Raw genomic sequence first — 21,306 nt, 5'->3', positions numbered from 1 at the left:
TAGCACATTGTTTTTTTTAATTTTTAACCAAGGAAGATATGCCAGGGTGATGTGTTGGATTTTTTTTTTTAATGGCATTTAGCAGTTAAATAAAAACAGTGGTAGGTAAGCCCCCTTTAATTTCTGTAACTGGAGAAAACACAACTGTGTTGCATAATTGCTCTTACACAAGAGCTGGCATAGGTAGGTATGTAACAAAGGCACTGCCTTAGTTAAACATTGTAAGAACTATTTGTGCTAAAATGATCTCATCACCATTTGAAGTTTACAAATTTCTTTTGAATACTCTTAGATCCATACTGCAATGAATACTTCTAGGCATATATTTCAGAGAAACAGAATTTATTATATGTGTTTTTAAGTACTTTTACAGAATTTCTACTAATGCCAAGCCATATATTTGACTGCATACTGTTGAGTTTGTTAGGAGAATGCCAGTATTTGCAAAACTGAGACTTCTTTAAAGCCTAAAGCTACTTAGTTCTTCTCTTGTTATAAAGAATATTTGTGAGAAAGCTAGTACTGTATCTCTAATGTTACCTTAATTGTTTTGATTCTGAGACAGTTTAACAAGGGTAGTAACTGGGATTTACTTTTGAAGCTAGCATTCTTTTGGAAAAAAATTCTTCAGTCTTCAGAAGAGACTTGAAGGAGGCTTGAAAAATGTAGTTTTCTTTTTTAATAAAACAGACAAATTCTTCTTTAATAGTGTTCCTAAGGCATGTAAGAGCCATATTTAAGATTTTGCTCTATATCTACAGCTGTAATCCATTTGTAAACTATGTGTTTGTATTTCTGCTTGTTACATATGTGCCAGCACAAATGCGTGCATACACATACCCACACACACAGATGCATACATAAGGGCTCCAATATATCGGAACTATTTAGCAGTAATTTATAATTGGCATCTTTGTTCATGCAGTTTGGTTTATGTTTGACAGCTGATTGCCCAAATAGAAGAGTCAACTCTGGAAACAGAAGGACTTCTTAGAATACCAGGAGTTGCAACAAGAATAAAGGTAAAATGTTGCATAGGTTCTTGACATCCCTCAAAACCTATCTGTGTTTGCAGATTTTATTTTGTCATACAAATATATTTTAATCTTCAAAACAGAAAGACAAATCTCTTTACAAAGAAATTAACTTATATTATCTAGAAAGCTCATGGTTTCATCCAGTGTAGGTTTGGGGAGAAGACTAGAGTTCAAATTTGAAGGAGCTATGTTTCAAATTCAGTTGTGCCAAAATCTCATTAATTCTTGGCATGAGCTTTTCAGCGTTTTGGTTTTTCCCTGAATCAGCTTAATCATCTGAACAGTTCATGCACAGTCTTTCTACCCCAGGAGGAAGTTTTTCTCTTGGCATTGTGACCTTATTTTAACAGCTAAACTTAACCTATGATATAGTGCAAGGCAGCCAGCACGCATTGAAGAACCTCTCACATTTATTTTTATGAACAGCAGTATAACTACTCAGCTCGCTAAGTGCAATCTTGTTAGGCACGTCTGTGCACACCGACACTTTGCAGAGTGAGTGCCAAGTACATGCAGACTCTTCCCCAGTATTTGCCTTAATGCAGGAAACTAAATAAGCAGTATGATTCATGCCAAGACTCAATGTGTTAAAAAGACTCTCTGAACTGGCTATAAATTCTGAACAGAAAGGACCATTTAAGGGGATTCAGCTGTCCAAAGACATCTGCCAGCCTCTGTCATGTAGAGCTTGGTCCAGCAGCTGGTTCGTTAGGAACAACTGAAAGAGGGAATATTACAGAAAGTGACTTTGTTTATTTACCAATAACTAGGATGTATTTTTTCAGTTTTCCTTCATTCTTTATTTTCTACTTTTCTTCAGTTCTGTATATTGGAATGATTTTGGAGTGATTTTGTTTATTTGTTTACTCTTTGATTTTATCAATTTAATACAATTTCCCAGGCAGGGGATCATTCACTATTTGATTTTCATTAAATTTTTGCATATTCATTTGCAGTAGCTGCTTCTTTGAATTAACCAATTGTTTTATTAGCAAAGATTTGAAGTTCATTTGCTTATTCAAATGGGAAACTTCATAGAGAACCAAAGAAGCTAGCATGCTAAAGGACTGATATTTTCTCTTTATTTTCTTAAACTTTGTTCTATAGAAAAAGAAAATGTTTTTCTCCTTAGATAGGTTTATAGAAGGGCATAGTTAATCTCAAGAAGAAAAATATTTTGCTGTGTTATTTTATAGATATTAGGGGAGTTATTTAAAAATTGCAATGCATATCTAGAATGCTGTATAGTTAAATACATTTACCTTAAAATCTAAGCATTGGTCCATTAGGATGCATAGTTGACGTTTCTGCTCTTGCCTCTCAGACAGAGCAATTCATTTTATCCGTTGTTTAATACTGCATTTGCCCCAGTGATTTGATCTGAATGTGGGTGGATGAGTTGATGAGACTTAGAGGGAGGATTGGAGTCTTTATTTGTAAAGCTTGCTTTTGTTGATGAGCAACAAATCATACCCCCTTGATTTTAGCCATTTGAGTTTGGACCTTGGCATCTTTGAAACCCCTATATAATTACAGGAATTGTTTAAAAATTGCATTGCATCTTCAGCGGAGACTGAAGATCTCTCTGGGAAACAACTGAAGACATCCAACTTCTATGTCAACCTAAGTGTCCACGTTTTCTTTGGAAATTAGATCCAATTTCCATTTGGATCAGTTAAATGAGAACAGTATCTTAAAGATGTGTCTGGTGTCTTCTATCCAATGTGCTCTTCTTGCCCAGATAAATAATTAAGGCCATACTTTTCCATAGCACTTTCCCTCGCTTCATCTCACATAGTTCACAAAACAAGCCAATGTCTCTGTCCCCATTTTCTGTCTGGAAAAACTGAGTCTAGAAGAAGGGAGGGACTTATAATAGGTGCCTTAGGGCCACTGGCCCTATACTGAGGCCACTTCCCATTCTGCTGGACTGAGAAATAAATGAAGTGGGTGCAAGGTCAGGATTGGTGCTTAATGGGAGACTGAGAAAGACTCAGTCTTTGCAGCATGTTCCTGTTCATCCGTCTCTGGAAGCCCAGTAATAGCACTGCTGTGGGAGCACGGCTGGTATATGGTAATGTCTGCTGCCAACAGTATCCCACCTTTTCCCAGTCCCAGATTTATGAGGTATCATTGAGACTTTCAGTGCTGTTTGTTCTACTACATAATCTCATGTTTTGCAGTACAGTCCCCTTCCATAGACAGCACGTTTGACATCCAGTGTTAGGCAAAGTGGTATGTAACCAGCAGCATTGAGTTCCCTGTAGATGACAAGACATCCAGTCACACAAATATTTTCCCTCTTTTTTTATAAAGAGAACCAGCCTCACCTTAGTGTATGTTTTGATAGAAAACTGTGTGTTAACTGCCATATTTGTTTATAGAAACAGCCATGCATGCTTAGAGTAATGCCCTTTGGTAGTAGTTTCAAAATTGTTGTTTGTATCAGCCACATCTTAATATTTGGGGAGGTGGGAAGTCATAACCCTTATGTGAATGGATATGATATCTGGTTCTAATAGTTTATTCCGTATGGCCCTGAGGCAGGCCCCTGGAAATTTTTCCTGTATGATTTGGCTGTCTGCTACTTATTGCTACATGCTTGCTTGCAGTGTTTCTGACCCCCAATTTATCTTTTTGTTGCAAAAGATCAGAGGCATCTGGAGTTAAGTAATATTTCAGATGTCCCCTTTTTTCCCCCCTTTCAAATAATGGAAAGTATTGTTATGTGTGTAATACATGATTTCCAGCAGCCAAGTGTTATTGGTATTCTTTGTATCTGCTGCCTTTCAGAGTCTTTGCCAAGAACTAGAAGCAAAATTTTATGAAGGGACTTTCAACTGGGAAAATGTAAAGCAACATGATGCAGCAAGTCTTTTAAAGCTCTTCATCCGTGAACTGCCTCAGCCACTCCTCACTGTAGAATATCTCAAAGCTTTTCAAGATGTACAGAGTGAGTAGTGTCCTTTCTGTCTCAGCTGCAAAGAACCAGTACCAATGCAGAAATATGCGTCTTTGCCAGAGCAGTATTTTCTGTAATGATATGTGAAACTGAAAAACAAATTGAATAACAACAATATGACTTCTAAGAAAAACTGGGTATATTTTTGCTAATGTACAAATAACATTTTTCATGGGACATCTAATTTAATTGTTTACGCATAAAATGAAGGCACACTGCCACTTTCTGATAACATGTTTCTGATAGTCATTAGGAGGTATAGATGTGTTTATAAGGAAATGGTGTATGATGGTATCAGTTTATAAACAATATTTGCTTCAAAAGAAAACAGCAAAGATTTAACAGTTCTACAGAAAATATAACAAGTGGTAATTTATAGTGTTTAGAGTATTTTATTCATTTACACCAGGAAAAATTAGAGCAGAATAGTCAGAACTGCTGATAATCCCCAGTCCCTTGAGGGTCTGCAAGTTCCTCTGAAAACATCCTCCTTGCCAACTGGTCACCAAGACAGCAAACATACCAGTTGTAATTGAAGGAGAGCTGTTTGGTTATAATGAATCAGGAGTGAGAACTCACATGTGTTAACTTCTCAGCCGACATAGGAGTGCAAGTTGCAGAAAAAATGTATTCCCCTTGCCTGCAGACAGAACAGTGGCTCATTTCTAAGGGACAGTTTCAAGGAATTCTCATGGACAGGCAGACAGACAAATATTCTTGAATACTGTGGCAGTCACTGAGTTGTGAGCTGCCCTTACGACCATTAAGTTGGTGGGAGTAGGGGCCGGTGCTTCATCCTGCTGCATACTGGGTTTGATTTTGCAGTGCTCAGTAGCAAGTTAAAGCTGGCCAGAATGCTTTCAAATAATGCTGGCAGCAAACAGATCCTCAAGGTTGTTCCACTTACCAGATACCGATTGGAGCCAGGAGAGTTTCTGCCTGCCACTCCTGAGCTGCCCTGAGGCTTATGTGCTTTTATCCAGAAAATGCTCAGGTGCCAGGAGCCAAACTCCTTCTTACTTAGAGCCAGAGGGTTTGATGTAAAACAAATGTAGCACTTCATAGCCTCCTATTGTTTAAATTATCTGCCTGTCTTGTTGGTTACATTTAGTAAGATTAGATATTAGAGAATAAGGGCCATCTTTCTGACAGTAATTGTTTTTTTCATGACACTGTGACTTAGTGTGGTTAAGTTGTTGAAATATTTATTTCTAATTTAAACAATTGTATTTGTTAATTTAAGTAATTCAGACCACTACGATTCAATTGTTGTTTAGGAGAACTGACAGAAAACCTTGATTTATGTAAGAAGTTTTAATTTTTTTGCAATTCTATTTTTGCTTACTTTTCTGAGGAAAGATTAATTCTCGTTGTTATTTGAACATTGTGGCATGGTATTTCAGAATTAAATTTAAGCCTTACTTTTATTGTTTAATGTTTGTTTTTCTAGAGCAGGTGGATACATTGTCATCACTACTTATGTGTTTTAAATGGCTACATAATTTTTCACTCATTTATTCAGATCCTTAATTTTTATGACAGAAAGCAGTCAGCAAGGGTTTTTGTTTTTTTTTTTTTTTATTCCGTCAATGATTTATTTTTTGTGGTATCTCCCAAACTGATTTGGATGAAATGTATTTGAAATAGCAGTTCAGTTGGGATCCCAGCAGGATGCATGAGAACATCCCTGTTGCATTTTGAAATACTGTGACAAAAATATGTCAAGTGCAGGTAGCTCATTCTTCACTTGTTTTATGTACAACCTGACTCATTAGGAATCTGCTGAGATGACTTGGTAGAGTACGTCCTCTAAAGCACGACAGGAGAAAGTTTATCACAAGTGACAAACGTGGGAGAGTTGGGGCTTTCTGCTGCTCAATACTACTTGAACACAAGAGCTCTCCTAGGAGGTGGAGGAGTGTAGGGATGCACTCATCCTGCTTCTCGGGTGAATGATGAACCACTGAGTAATTGGGTAAAAGGCAGAACCAACGTCACTGTTCTTTAATTATAACTTGCTTCGTTTGGCACAGCACTCACTGCTGTAGATGCATATAAAACTTCTCTGATCTTGGCTTTAAACCCACTGGTTTGCCATTGCAGCTGCTGCTGCTTATGTCGCTGGAGACCTGCCTTGTTCAGCAACACATGGTATTCATCCTGCGTGGGTGACTTGGGAGACCATGCAACTGTTAAAGCAATCAGAGAAACTGTGAAAGCAGTTTTGAACATATCCTTTCATATGTTGGGGCACAGGCTCAGAAAGGGAGTAACCGTTAGCTGACTATTTCTTCTTGTAACATTGCAAAACAAAGAGTCACAAGGCATCTAGAAAATATTGCCAGAAGACTGCTGAGTCATGCAGCAACTGATTCCTAAAAGAACATTTGGAAATCAGTATTAGAAAAGAAGGATCTGCCAATCCTTTGTCATGCTATGACAGTTAGCCATGTGTATGCATTCAGCATTTTGCAAGAGGTTTCCACTCTGAGATCTTGTTTTTCGAAGAGGACAGTTTTAAAATACTGAGGTTCATGTGCTTCACTGGCAGATCTTCCAACGAAGAAACAGCAACTGCAAGCTTTGAATCTTTTGGTTCTCCTTCTACCTGAAGCAAACAGAGACACTCTGAAGGTTAGAATTGCTAATATTTTTTTCCTGCACAAATGTTTTGACTATTTCTCTGAATTCACTGTGATGAATGCTGTTGTCCTTTAACATTATTTCTTTTTCAGTCCAGAGTTAATAGTGAAACTAGTGATTTTTTTCTTTCTTCATACTTCACGGAACTTCAGAAAAAAAAAGACTTGGGACCCTAATTCCTCCCAAATGACTCTTAAGAATGTGACTTGAAATTTTTCTAGGCAATTGCAATAATAATTTCCCAGTGAGCAACCTTTTCTCTTTTCTCTTTTCTTCCCCCCCCTTTTTTTTCCAGCTGTCATGATTTTCAGTGCAAAAATAAATAGTGTTAGAATTCTATAAGTGAGGGTATGCTTTCATGAAATATGTTTAGCTCTTCATTTTTATTCCCCACTTTTCTCTGTGCTGTTTGTTTTTACTCTCAATAAGCTAGAAATTCACACTCCTGTTGGTATTTGTAGCACGTTGCACGGAATCTTCTGATTTGGTCTTGTCCTTTTTTAGCAAAGCTATTAATTTTTCTTGGACTATACTTACTACTAAAATTGCTACAATAAAAAATTATTTTGCTGGATATGTGTAGGATGCAGAACATCTATTACAGGCAAAAAATCCCATTGAGTCTTACTGTTTAGACATGACTTTCTTTTCATTTACTGTGTGGAAGCAGTCGAGGGCTCCTGGATTGAGTTACGAGTATCTGGAACTGAGTTAATTGAAGGCTAACAGTTAATAACTGTCTATCTGTCATTTGCAATGCTGTGGTTTACTTATAAATTGCTTACCTTACAGAATTGGCCGCACCATGTTTCCCTAACCATGACAGCTGTCACTGTTGTGTTCACTTTTAATTTAAGAAAAGCCAACAGTAGTATTTTTAAAAGCATCTGTAGGATGCTACTTAGGCACCTACAGAATGAGGGGTTTGAAAAAAATTTTACTGTACAGGGCTTCAAAGTCTTTTGAATGCCTTTGTAGATGTTATCCACAAAGATAATGAGAATTATTTCCTTCATTACTTAAAGGAAACAAAACTTGCATTACAGTCCTGTGAACAAATCCATACTCGCACTTCATATTATTGATCGCTTCTAATGTCTTTTGTTAGGAATGAAGAGCTTTTCAAAAAAATGTGTAGCATTGTTTCACTTGTAACTTTTTCATGTGCTGAGTTGAGCTATAAGTTCTGCTGTTATTTCAGGTACTGCTTGAATTCCTCCAAAGGGTCATCGATCATCGAGACAAAAATAAAATGACGTTAAAAAATGTTGCGATGGTGATGGCCCCAAACCTTTTCACATTTCATGGGTTTGGCTCAAAGACTATTGAACAAAGCGAGTTTGTGATGGCAGCTGGAACTGCGAATGTCATGCGCTTTATGATTCGGTACCAAAACCTTCTCTGGACAGTAAGTGTATTCTTAAGGGAGAGGGAAAATCATAAACTTTGCAAACAAGGCATCTGAACAAAGAAATAATATGAATTTATTTCCATGATTTAGAGAAATATCAGCCCCATTCAGCTGAGTTCTTGCTCATAGGTAACTCTTAGGGGAATGAAACAGAATCGTTACGTCTTATAGTTGAGTTAAAACTCTGATCATGAGAGCTTAATGTCATATGCACCACATGTGGACTCTAAAATAAAAGTCCTTGAGGTATCTTTATATTTGGACTATTAATATCCATTGTTATAAAGAACTTATTCTTTTCTGCTTAGAGATATTAGCAGGAAACGGTGTTTTGGTCCCTTTTGCTTTTGGGCCAAATGTCTTATTATATAAAACAACTTTTGATAAAACATGAAGTTATGTCTTAAGGAAAGCTGTGACTTAGACAGCCTGGAAAAGTTCAGGCTTTGTTGTCCATCAAGAACTTTAAACATTCTTGGCCTTTGCTGCGTGTGAGGAAAAGTTGTTATAGCCATTAAACAGACTAAGTGTTGAGTAATTTTTTTAGGTTTTGGCTGAGGGCAGTAAAAACACCACATAATTCTACCTCTCTTCCTCTGAGACCTTACTGAATGGAGTATAATATCACAAATGGAGTAGTTTTTAAATTGTTTACCAGCTTTATAGTATCTGAATCTTTAATTATTGCTGGAAATAAATACTAGTTTTTTGAATTCTACCTGACAACAACATGTTAATTTACAAAGTGTTGATGAGTTAGTTGCTTAAGGAAATTATTTATTCATACTTGCTGTCTATGTTCATCTAGATTCCTAAGTTTATTGTTAACCAAGTGAGAAAACAAAACACTGAAAGGCAGAAGAAGGAGAAAAAGGACAAAGCTATGAAGAAACTCCTGAAGAAGATGGCATATGACAGAGAAAAGCATGAGAAACAGGAAAAGACTTCTAATGATGTAAGGAAACATAGATGTGAAATATTTTATTAATAAGACTTATCATCTCTAGGGAAAAGGGAACATAGCAGAGGGGATATCTACATTTATTTAACTGGGAATTTCAATAGATAGCAAGTTAATATGGATTTTGCAGTTTATTGGTTAGCAGCCTGACACATAGGTTGGACTGTTTGTTTCTTTTCCCAGACTTTTCAAAATATTTCTTTTCTGAAAAATTATATCCCGCAGGTTGTTTCAAATTGGGCATCTGAAACAAATGTACATTAGATCTGTATCTGTAGAGAGAGCAAATGCTGTGACAATACTCAGTATTACTGTATCCATGTTTAGGTGCCTTGCTGCCTAGTGGAAGTCACAGCAAATTAAGTTTACTTAAAAATAAATATCTCGATTTCACTATTTGATATTTTATAGTGTTTGTAATCAAAACTAGCTTTTAATCCTTCTTCCTTTTATAGGAGTTCCCAAACCACTGAACTCTTTGCCTTAATGAATCTTTAACTATTCTTTGTAAAGTGGAGCATGCTAGAGCATGCGCGGTTTGCCCATCCCAAGTAACCCCAAGGAATGAAGCAAATGTGAAAAACTGATAAATATAATCGTGAATATAATCTACAGTTCAGCATGTCTTCGTTAGGTAACTGACTTCTCCCAGACCCATCAGTGATGTTAAGGCGTAAGTTTCAGTGTAACACTCTTCACCTGTTCTTTACAATGAAAAAAGAAATCCTGTGGCATTATAGTGTTATTTTTTTCCTGTACTTTAGAAATATTTGAATTGAACTGTTCCCACTGACATGGAAACTTTTCAAAAATATATCTTGTGTACCTGGAAATTGTTATTTAAGATTTCAATGAAGTTAGCAATTGCAATTTTTTGAAGATCATTGGCCAATACAGTATGCTATCTTAATTATAATGCATTTTAAATACATCATTCTGAAGTTATTTTAAATAAGTAAACAGGTAGCACCAAATATGTGTATCCTGATAACATCATGAATCAGACTGTGGGTTGAGGTCGTATTGACGATTCTGGTGAATTAGAGACATCTTGTGGTAGCTTTTAAAAATGCATTTATCTGAATAGGCTGTTTTTCTTAAGTGTGTGTATGGGAAACTGTTACAAGAAAGGGTTGTCATATTCTAATGAAGGCATTTTTTTAAGCTCTTAAGCAAAAAAAATACAGAATTTTGCATTTCAATATGCTATAATATCCCTCAAATCTGCCTGGTTTAATCTTGCGAGTATGCCTTCTTTACTATTTTTGTACAAAAAGCTGAATTCTTTGGACAACTGCGTCCAATATCCAAATATATTTCACTGCTCCTACCTCATTTTTTATGCAGTATTTGACACACCTTTTAATGTCCAAAATGAATTAATTCCCTGCACATCACTTTGCCTTACTTTCGTGTCTGTCTATATGAAGGAATCTGTACACAAAATGCGGACTTACATACAATTTTAAAATAAAGATAATTGAACACTGACATTTGTTTTTCTAATAAGAAAAGGATTCTTCACATACAATTCAGTTGAGACAATGTTTAATGCTGCCATCCCCTGTTCAACATAGAAATAACAGCAAATGTACTGAAATAGGCAAATGCTGTTGCAACTTCAATTATTGGATTTTTTTTGTAGTTCAGTGCTGTTGAACTTTTAGAGTAAAATACGCCTTTTTAATCCTTTGGGGAGTTAGGGCTGAAGTTTCATGTAGTACATACCTAAATGTAAATGTTAAATTACTATTCAAGAGTTTTCTTTAAGTCCTAGAAATCTGTGAATTTCTTTCAGAATTAAATGGTACAATTATTCACGAATCTTTCATGCTTCTTTATTCAGTAATTTGGGTGCCTTTCAGAATAAGTTTCAAATTTATAAAGCTTCATTGTGAATGAAAATTCTATACCTCTTTCTAAGTAAAAATTTTCTCATTATTTAAGGGAAACTTGTTAGGTTTTTTTTTCTTCCCAATTTTCAATTTATACTTCCTTAATTTGAAATTGAAGTGATTTTCCTCTGAAGTTCCTGAACTGCATTCCACTATTAGATGGCAAGTGAGGCACCTAGACTTGTGGTGATTCCCCACTCCAGTGAGGACTCTTTGAAACTTTTGGGAGTTAATTATCTTGCATGTAGCTGAAGTAAAACCAGGTAAAAGCTGCTGGTTTTTACTACATACTGTGACACCTCACATGATTAAATGTAGATGGACAGAGCTTCTGTCACTTCCACACTCCCTGGAAATACCTCAGTATCTGCATTTTTAATGGCAGTCAGTTCAGTTGGGTAAAATTTCATTTTATCTGTGATGAGGCCTCTCTATCAATCAAATTTCCCCTTTTAAGACAGACATTAAATAACTTTGACTGCAAACTATAGGCAAGACCTATGTGAAGTGCTAAAAGTGGTTAATATTAAAGGACTTGTGAGGGTTAATTGAGAGTTGTTGGTATTAGAGGGTTCTTGAGGGTTAATTGCTTTTTTGGGATACCTGTGCATACCTACGACTCCAAGTCTGTCTTAGGGATTAAGTCTTAATGTTGCTGGTGATGTGCATTATGCTCTAGGTGGGGAAAGAAAGATGCACTCAGGACTAGAAGTTCACATACTACCATAGCCAGATTTATACCATTGGTCATTGTATTCTTCTATATGCTGCAGTTGCTGCAAAAAAAACCCAAAAAAAATTAGCAGTCATGTTAGCAGCAGAATGCAATACAATTGGGTTTATCTATTTACCATTGTATCCATAGCTGTTCCGTTTGCATAACTCTTTTGAATTTTTACAGTATAACGTTACTGACTTGCTGAATTTGTTCTCCACTGTAATGCTAGATTTTTTACTAAAAAATTGCTACTTGTTAAATCATTTCTCTTTATATAGTTTTATACTTGTTTGTCTCAATCTGGGTGCAGCATTTTGCAATTCAAAACTGCATACCATTTCTTTCAGACTTTGTCTCCCAGGTAGCAAGACCCTTTGGAATTCCAGTTTTGTTCTTTGTAATTCTCATTCGCCATTCCTACTTGATATCATTCACACATTTAATAAGTATATATTTTATTCCATCATCTGAATTATTAGTGAAAATACTGCATAGTCACTTCATTCCTCTCTTCATCTAGCCTGATGAATACTTACGTTTGTCCTGCAAAATGGAACAGCAGACTCTGGAAGAGACCTGCCCCAGATCCTATAGCCAAGCAGCTGCAGGTTTTTTTGTGTTATATAGATTCAAGTTCCTCTGAAAAACAAGAGTTTGAAAGAAGATGAGTACCACACAGATGACTGCTGCGCCTGCTACAGATTAATTGTTTTAGGCCTGTGTATTTTCCATCAACTAAGGATCTATCTTTCTTCAGGCTTTTAAAGTGTGCAAGCACCTAACTCGGCCAGGGAGATTTCAGTGTTGTAGACTTCATCCTGTGAGAGCCCGTGAGAGAGGAGAGGGGACTCACAAACTAAATAGTATAGGTGACCTACCCTTCAGCATATTGTCAATCACCTTACAGCTACTTATATGTTAAAATGTGGAGCCCTGACTTGAATGTTTTGAACTGTACCGTGCAGAAAACAGGTCCTTCTGTGATTCTGCTCTGTTTTATGGCTACATTTTCTTTCTGACCAACTTGCACAGTGAAGGGGGTGAGGGATGCTCAGTATCTGTATCTTTATAGTTGAGTACCATGAACATACTGTGCAGCTGAGCATGAGTTCTTCTGTAAATGCAGGTGATGGTCCAAAACATATACTAGTAGTAGCTACTATGAAGAAAATTAACTCTATCCCAGACAAAACTTGCACAAAGTGGCAAAATGTACTCATTAGCTGCGCTAATAATGATTCAGTGTGAGTAACTGAGTAATTATTCTGCTTGATCTGTGACCATAATGTAATGGTTTTGTGGACATTTCTTATTCCTTCTCTTACACACTTAAAACAGCCAGGTTTATAAATAATTTATGATGTGCCTGCTGTATGGAAAAAAGACCCTGTTACCCAGCTGAAGGTTCGAAAAACTCCATTAAAATCAAATGAGACAAAATGAAACAGGATTGTATACAAAAATGAAAACCAATTTAAAACTACCATACTGAATTTGATGCACGACTAGTTTGGGCATCTGTAAATAAACCTCTCATCCTTAAAAGTTTCCTTTCCTTTTGCCAGGATCCCAACAGATTGGAAAGAGACAAATGATGTTTAGGTAGGTGTTAACTTCCTAGCAGATGGCTACAGACATTGTTTCTGTAGTTGGAGGTCCTAAAGAACAGAGTTTAGGGGTAAATTTAGGGAGTTTTTCTGCGAGATCCACTGCAGCCTTAAAAGTCTTTGCTTTCATCATTACTACTAAGCAATTTCTCGGTTTCGTGATCATAATTCTCTAGACAGAAATAGTTGTTATGTCTAGTATTTTTAAAATCAATGAATAAAAGACTGGGTAAAAAAGGATTGTTTGGTTAAAATTGCTTACTATAGCTCATCACTTGTATAGTAACGAGCCTTTAGCTTTCTCAGTAAGCTGTACTTCTGATTCTCCTCACGTTTATACTTGTTCTGTATTCACTTAACTCAGATGGTTCCAGAGAAGCTATCCTAGATTCACAGGTGCCCAAATTTGTTCATTGATTATGGAAGAAGAAATGTTCAGCCTTACAATTGCAGAAAATGAGGAGAAAAAAGAAGAGAATGAACTGTCATAATCAACATTGACTACTGAGACTCTGACATTTCTTTTCCCATTAAAATGAGTATACTTGGGTAAATGGTAATGTAATACGAATAGAAAAATTACCTCAAGATTTCCAGGGACAGAAATTAGGATCTTATTCACAAATAAATTATGCCTTTTGTAACTGCAAATGTCATGTACTGCAAATTGAACAGAAAAACTGTCCTTTCGAGTCCTCCTTCTCTGTAACTAATATGACTGATATTCATCATCAAGGATTTTTGAGTTGAAATAAAATACAAGCCTATTATGTAGTCATACCTGCAAGTTGACTAGCTGAATATATTGTAGTGAGTAAAAAAGTAGGGAGAAAAAGCTGCCATAGTGAATATCTGTTTTAAAAGGAAATTATATTTGAAAAGAAAAATCACTTAAAGTAGATGGACCTGTGAATACTTTGTGATTTCTTATTTTGGTATGAAACTCAGATTAAATGAGACTGGAAAGGCTTCTGGAAGTCTTAGTGGGAGTGAGGGGTGGGAGAGTGTTGTGGTGCAGGGGGATTGTCTGGCTTTCGTGCATGCAGCAAGTCTTTTCCATATCAATCTCGTATTCTTTCTATAATAGCAAAGTGTATTCTTAATATAGCAGTAATTGTTCTTGTTATTCTTAACATCTTTGAAAAATTATGAAACACTACTGTTTTTTTGTTCCAAAGTTCTTCTTGCTGTTAAAAAGAGATATGAAGGTCTGATGTAATTTTCTGAATTACTGCGTAGTTACCATATTTCAGCAGTGAAGTGTAGTAGATAGTAGTTAAGTGTACTTATGGAGCACTGTACTATGTTACTTATTCTGTACCGTATTTTGAGAAGCTCATCAAAGCCAGCTGCTAGCAGCTCTGTTCCAACACTGTTATTGCTTTGCAGGTTGATGTTCCTCAGGGAGTGATACGGGTGCAAGCGCCTCATCTTTTGAAAGTTTCCATGGCAATACAGCTGACAGAAGAACTGAAAGCTGGTGATGTAGTAGCCAGGTTTCTCAGCCAGAAAAGGTACAAACACATTTTTGTTTTCTTGTTGTTTCGGGAGAAGTGGCTTTTTATATATTATATCAAGAAAAAAGTTTTAAAATACTTTAATTCCAGGTGAGTTCATGAACTTTTGAGACTATTAGAATACATGCTTCATGCTTCTAATGTCGTTAAAGTTCATGAAGCCTTCAGGAATACATGAGTGCCCTTACTAAAAAATTAACTACTATTTCATGTCATGGATCAGGAATACATTTGTTACTTTCTGTCGAGAAGGTAGAAGGGAACTTTAAGGAAATAAGTCTAGGAAACAAAGGAATGAGGAAAAGACAAAGAAAATAATTTGTAAAAAATGCATTTATATATAGCAACAGTATAGGTATTAGGATATAAATATATGCAAATGGTGTGCACGTTTAGTGATGTAAAAGGAAAGCTATATTTGAATCATCCAAAGCCATTTAGAGAGAAGTTTTAATCAAGCTTTTGCATTTATTTTTATATACATGAGCAAAGTAAGAAATCATAATAGACTTAGAAAAACCTATTTAACACGAGTGTATTATATGTAACTATTCAAGCTAAAGCAAGAATGTGCTCTGCTAGTTGAGGTTAAGAAGTTGCTTTTTCTTAAATGCTGTATTTAGACGTTTATATGTTTGACAGAAAGTTATTTTCTGGCTGTGCCTTAGCATATATTACTACAATTAAGCAGTGAGAATAATAGAATCCCTTTGTAATACAGGGACTTTATTTTTCCACTGTCTGTTTTTTACTTCTTTTAGCTGAAGCAAAATTAAAAACAGCAAGAATGGGTTTTTTCCCACCCAACCATAAGGCTTTTTCAGAAATATGGAGGGTTTGAGAATACTTATTTTTACACCAGCAGTAAAAGAAAAATCAGAGGGTAAATATCAGGCTACTTGCTAATAACAATGGAATTCTTTTCTAAATTTGTAGTTTCTTAACGTCTCTCTTATTTTACCTTTTCTATACTGTATTGCTCACTTGCATGACTATTCATCTTCGCTAGCGTGCAAAGGTATTCTTATTCACTTACTGTATCAGTAAATGAGTGTAAGCACAAAGGGTTTATGACAGGTACACTGCTGACCTTAATTAACATAAATTCTCCCAGACACACCTAAGTGGCTTTTTCACAATATTGATACTCATTGTGTTGTTTTCCTGACAGTCTCCAAGCACTCAAGAAAGAAGAGGTCTTTCTTTATGAAATAGGAGGAAATATTGGTAAGAATGGTTTCTGAAATACTTTTTTTTGGGGTTTTTTTGCTAGAATAGGATTTTTCAGCAGGTTGTCCCTGGGGTTCATTGTGGTTGCAATTTTTATTCATGTCCCTTGTTCTCCTTGACACTAAGGCAGACAGTTAACGTGGAGAAGGAAGCAGAGATATCGGTGTGATCATCATATTAGCAGTGTCGTCTTATCTCCCCCAGAGGAAGGTGGCAGCTGTAACAGGTGTTCCTGATATGTATTTACAGTGAAGAATCCCAGAAAGGTTGGATAAGAAGGAGCTTGAAGTTCATCTTATTCATCTTTTCGCATTGAGGCACAAAAAGTGAACTTACAGTCCTTCACGCTCTGCATTTTCACGTTGATTACAAGTTCCTTTGGGGAAAAAGTGCTTAACCAGAAAGATGACCTCGTGATAAAATTTTCCAACAGTCAGTCTTTCCTGCTCTGTGTCTTCCAGGCCCTCTTCATTAAAGCAAATAGCAGGTCAACAAAGTTGGCACCAAACAATAATTTTGAACAGAGCTCTGAAATTATCTTTGATGAATATATAAGTCTTTTTGCATTGGAAATCAGTTTCTAATTACAGTGTTTTTCATATACTTAGTGAAAAAAGAAGATAATTAGAACACAGTATTGGATTGGACTTATATACTTTTTTCTCATTAACCGTGACCTGTTAAAATTTTATTTGAAGTTATATGATTCCATGAGTACCCAGTACTTCTGCAGTCTGCAAGTTTAAATCCTCTATGTAAATTATTACCTCTAGTATTTTTTCTTTTTACCTAATCACTCTTTTAAAAAATTTGGGGTTTTGTGTATGTCTAAACGAAAAGACTTTGAGTAAATTGAAAATAACATTTTCCTATGTTCTTTATGTCTTAGTGTTTTTACTAAGTCTGATGGCAAAAAAAGAGTTAGTAAGATGGCTGGGTACCAGATTAATGCATTATATGTTCTCTTGCATATCCAATGTATAAATATATTTTCTATGCCTGTTAAAGCAGCTTGTGATCCCAGGTGTAAGACTTTTTTAAAGGAGAAGAGTGTCTTGTTTATTGTACAGAAGTGTAATCATTTGAGAAAAACATTTCTGTAACAGAATTCCAGTGACAGTAGAACAACCTACTGTCACTTTAAACATGTGACAGAACTTGTATGTTTCTTAGAGAAAATACATGGCTAGTTACAGATTTGTTTTGTTATGAAATAGGCTACAAAGCTTAGATGCTTCCTCTATCTGAATGGTTTACTTCCAGACAAGTTCGCCTTTAATCAGTCCTTACAAATACTAGTCCTTATTAATAATCTCACTTGAGATAAAAAAGAATACCTGTCTTTAACCGGCTGTATAGGTTTAAGTAAACCATCTGTTGCAATCTTTGCCATTCTCTCTTTCTGCTTAACGTGACTGACTCATGTAAAGAGAGACCACAACAGAGAAGACTCAGTAGGATTGTGATACACTCATACGCTTACACTTATGCTCATAATTGTAACAAGCATAATGCTGTGATCCTGTGCCCTAGCAGATGGAGCTGCTGAAGTCTCCCAACTTTTTTGAGTACTCAGTACATTATGGGGCTTTAGGGCACTGAACAGTGCTTCTGCCATTGCTTCTTGACCAGGACTGGGTACAGACATGGCAAACCGCTGTCCCTGTGCTCTCACTGCTTGAGCTTGCTGCACAGTGTGTGGGAGAAGGCTGAGTTCAGCAGCATGAGCTTTACAGGTCATATAGGTTGGGATGAAAACGCTAGAGGGAAAACAGGTGCCACCTGGCAAGGTGAGCAGATGGAGAGGGAGCAGATGGGGACTGAGCGTATTTGAGCAGGGCATCTTGCCTTCTTGCCTTCTCTGTGCAGGGAGTCCAAAGAGCTCACAGACAAACCCAGCATCTCACCTCTGCTCACCTCCTGCTTCAGGAGCACATGTGCTTGGAGACGACTGGCTGGCATATGAGCCATCTACCCCGACCACTGTCACAGAGGAGTAGGAGAGGGGCTGTGATGTAGAGCTGTAAATGCATGAGAGAGTGCTTTGCCTGTGAGGGAATGGGGAGAATATGCAAATCCTGATGGGTCAGCATACGCTATTTTCATCGTAGCTACTAGACATAAATTAATTGCTTGTAATGCACCAAAACCACTGTACTACTTCTCGAAGAGTAACCATTAAAAGTGCTATGCAGAACTGCTGAGCAAGATGAGCAGAATAACAAGTAACACCTTCTTAGCAAGGACAAACCTTACTCAAACTCTCCTTATAAGAAGGGAAAAATAACCTGAAATTTTAATGGACTTCTATGCAAATCTAAACATAGTGTTTGCATTGAACCACAAGAGGACCAGGCCATTGCTCCTTTTTTTCCCGAACCTTTCCAGGTGGGAGCTATACACGGTCTATGTGAAGCATCTGACCTAGAATGTGCTACAGCGGTAGCACAACTCCTACTCTCCTTCCTTCTTCCTTTGTCCCCCTTCCTCCCCAAGACAGATTGGAAGGGTGAGAACAGTTCTGGGTTCTAGTTGTGTTGTCCTTTGTTTGATACCACAGAGAGAGATTTAAAACCTAAATGTAAAGTTGTTTCCCTTCTTTTTTTGTTACTAATGTAACCACATATCTCTTCTGTTTTTAGGAGAACGCTGCCTTGATGATGATACCTACATGAAAGACCTATACCAGCTCAACCCAAATGCTGAGTGGGTTATAAAATCTAAGCAGAGCTAAGCTCAAAACTAATGGCAGAAGAACAACCTGTGGACTTTCTTGGCTGAGTGTTTCAAAGGGATAGTATGTCCTTTTAACATTCAACTGTGTGATATCTTTTAATAGAACCTTATGCAGTTTTTTTTTGAAAAAAGTGATGGAAACCCAACAGTGATTATCAGTAATTGTTCAGTTTTACTCACAGAAAAATTTTGGAGATACCACAGTTTTCCCACTCGTATTTGAAATGAGAATAAGTACCTTAACTATTTTAATGGCACTAATCTAGCTCCACCTGGTAGGTCTTGTTTCAGGAGAATTTATTTTTCAAACAGATGTTTAACCACTTTATATTAGATATCCACCATCTGTTTGTGTAAAATTCTGTATTCATATAGGTTTTTACAGTACTACTGCACTGGAGAACCAAATATTGATCAGCACTTCTGAATGGTACAGTATTAAAAATACTTAAAACCACTCATGAATTTCCAAACTAATTGTGAAATTCACAGGAAAAACTGCAATGCAATATGTTTTGTCTCTGGAAGTCCTAATTTTGTTCACTTCGTAGGTAAAGTTTGATGAAAACTATTTAAAAACAACTGTGAAAATGCTTTCTATGCAGCTTTTTTGCTAGATCTTTTAGATATTTTGTATTCTTCTCCAGTTGATTGTATTCTTGAGATTATTTATAAAAAAAAAAAAAGGAAAGGACTGTGTGACTTGTGACAAGGTGAGTAATTTTAAAGCTCACCACTCTTGGCATTGTCCTTTCTGGAATATTGTCATGCACTAGATAGACCTTCTAGGTTTTTCAGCAATATTATGCAGATATGTTACATAAACTGTTTTCAGGTTTTTTGGATATTTGATAGGTTGCAAAGCATTTTGTAAACTGCCAAAACCTGCCAATTACTAACACAATAAAAACTTTAATGTAGAATAAAATAACTGTGGAGGGAAACTGTAGACTAAATTTCATAGTAACAAACTACCAAATATTTTGTTCAAAATCAGTGTAAAAGTCTACTGAGGAGTTCACATGGATATTATCTACTATCAGCTTTATGTCTGGTCTATCCTGGATGAGGCTAGATATCAAGTTCTGATTTCTCTTATGCTGATAGATGCTGTCTAAACCACTTCAAAAATTAATAGTCTAACAGTGAACTCCTGCAAATCCTTCTCTCCACATGGAAGGACTGAAAAGTTCTGTGTGGAGTTCAGTGATGATCAGTTATAGACTGATGTGGCTTATTGCAAAACAAATTGCTGTGGACTGTAGCTCCAGAGCCCCAGTCTCACAGCAACACTTTGAGCTCACTAACTTGTGTACCACTTTACAATTTATTTGTAAACTAGCTCAGCCATGCTGGAGTGCTCACACCTGCATGCTGACTGCCTGCAAAAACTACTGTGAAATTATATCCTTGAAATTAAATATTTTCTTTGAGTGCACACACAGAATTATTTTGACCTCATAGGGAATATTCTATATACAATCAAGGACTGAATTACATATTTTGACTTGATCAAAGTGGATTAAAGGAATAAAGGGTCTTTCTGCTGAGCTTTGGATACGGGCCCTGACTTTTTTCTTCCCAAAGTAACCACCAGAAGTATCCATTTTATAAATAACCAGTGAAACAGAACTCTGGAAGGTCATGAAAAAATTGGGCATCTACTGATTAGTTATCCATAGCATATGAACAATTTTGGGAACATAAGTATTTATTATTTTTTAAAGTCGAACACTTTTCATATGGAAAGGGAGCGCTGAAGGATTCTCAGAAGCAGGATGAATAACAAAGCAAATTGTTCTAATGTGACTGTACTGCCCTCGAAGCTCCATCTTGTTGGGTACCTCTATGTGGTATAGCACCGTGCCGCTATAGGCAAACCCTGTTAGAGAAATCACTTTTGTCATTAGAACAAACCACACTCCCTGTTCTATAATTGTAAGGAGTAGAGTAGAAAAACAGTTCAGTGCTTAGGTAAATATTTATGAATCTTATGTAATAAATATAAGGAATTTTTTTTGTCAAGTAATACAAAAATTATGTATGTTTTCATAACACATTACAGTTCTGTAAAAGATTACTTGTTACTGGAATTCTAGATGTTATTTTGATCAGGAGCAAAGCATAGATTATAGAAACAGCTGTACAGTTCAGTATAAGATTATAACCACCCTGTGACTATGATCTCTTAAATAACTTTGTTTCTGGTTTAGTGCCATTATCTTTTTTAATTTAAAAAGCTCTTTTTTTAATTAAATGTTTTTTTTCTGACTTCTTTTCTCTTTTGAATTATTATGTTTCTACATAAAAGATACACAATTGCCACTAAGTGGTGATTATTTTTTCATTTCACACTTTATATTTATATTAGGAAAAGACAGTCTTGCAACCTAAATACCTACTAGAAAAAGAAATACTGGCTAGAAGTTCAAAAGTTTGCTGCAATCACAGTGCACCTTAGCTAAATGCGTAATACAACACTTACTGGGTATAAGTGAGGGAACAGCAACCCTCTCTCAGCATTTATTGAAAATACTGGCTCTTAATTCTTCATAATTAAAGAATGAGGACACAAGAGGGAAGTCCAAA

General features: G+C 36.2%; 1 protein-coding gene across 5 annotated transcripts in view; it reads left to right on the top strand.

Annotated features, from left to right (window-relative positions):
• ARHGAP18 (Rho GTPase activating protein 18) overlaps nucleotides 1-20,988 on the top strand; it is a 94,258-nt gene extending 73,270 nt beyond the window's left edge. For all 5 annotated transcript variants that reach the window (XM_054062995.1, XM_054062994.1, XM_054062997.1 and 2 more), the window contains exons 8-15: nucleotides 945-1,022; nucleotides 3,831-3,990; nucleotides 6,551-6,633; nucleotides 7,844-8,050; nucleotides 8,862-9,008; nucleotides 14,624-14,748; nucleotides 15,923-15,978; nucleotides 18,624-20,988. In XM_054062995.1, coding sequence (XP_053918970.1) covers nucleotides 945-1,022; nucleotides 3,831-3,990; nucleotides 6,551-6,633; nucleotides 7,844-8,050; nucleotides 8,862-9,008; nucleotides 14,624-14,748; nucleotides 15,923-15,978; nucleotides 18,624-18,715 — 948 coding nt within the window. In that variant the 3' untranslated portion in view covers nucleotides 18,716-20,988. The remainder of the gene's footprint in view (nucleotides 1-944; nucleotides 1,023-3,830; nucleotides 3,991-6,550; nucleotides 6,634-7,843; nucleotides 8,051-8,861; nucleotides 9,009-14,623; nucleotides 14,749-15,922; nucleotides 15,979-18,623) is intronic.
• The last annotated feature ends 318 nt before the right edge of the window (nucleotides 20,989-21,306 follow it).

Source organism: Cuculus canorus, chromosome 3 (genome assembly GCF_017976375.1).
Source record: "Cuculus canorus isolate bCucCan1 chromosome 3, bCucCan1.pri, whole genome shotgun sequence".
In the NCBI taxonomy this organism is placed as follows: domain Eukaryota; kingdom Metazoa; phylum Chordata; class Aves; order Cuculiformes; family Cuculidae; genus Cuculus; species Cuculus canorus.
The sequence above is the reverse complement of the archived record's forward strand: the minus strand, read 5'-3'. Positions and strand labels throughout refer to the sequence as shown.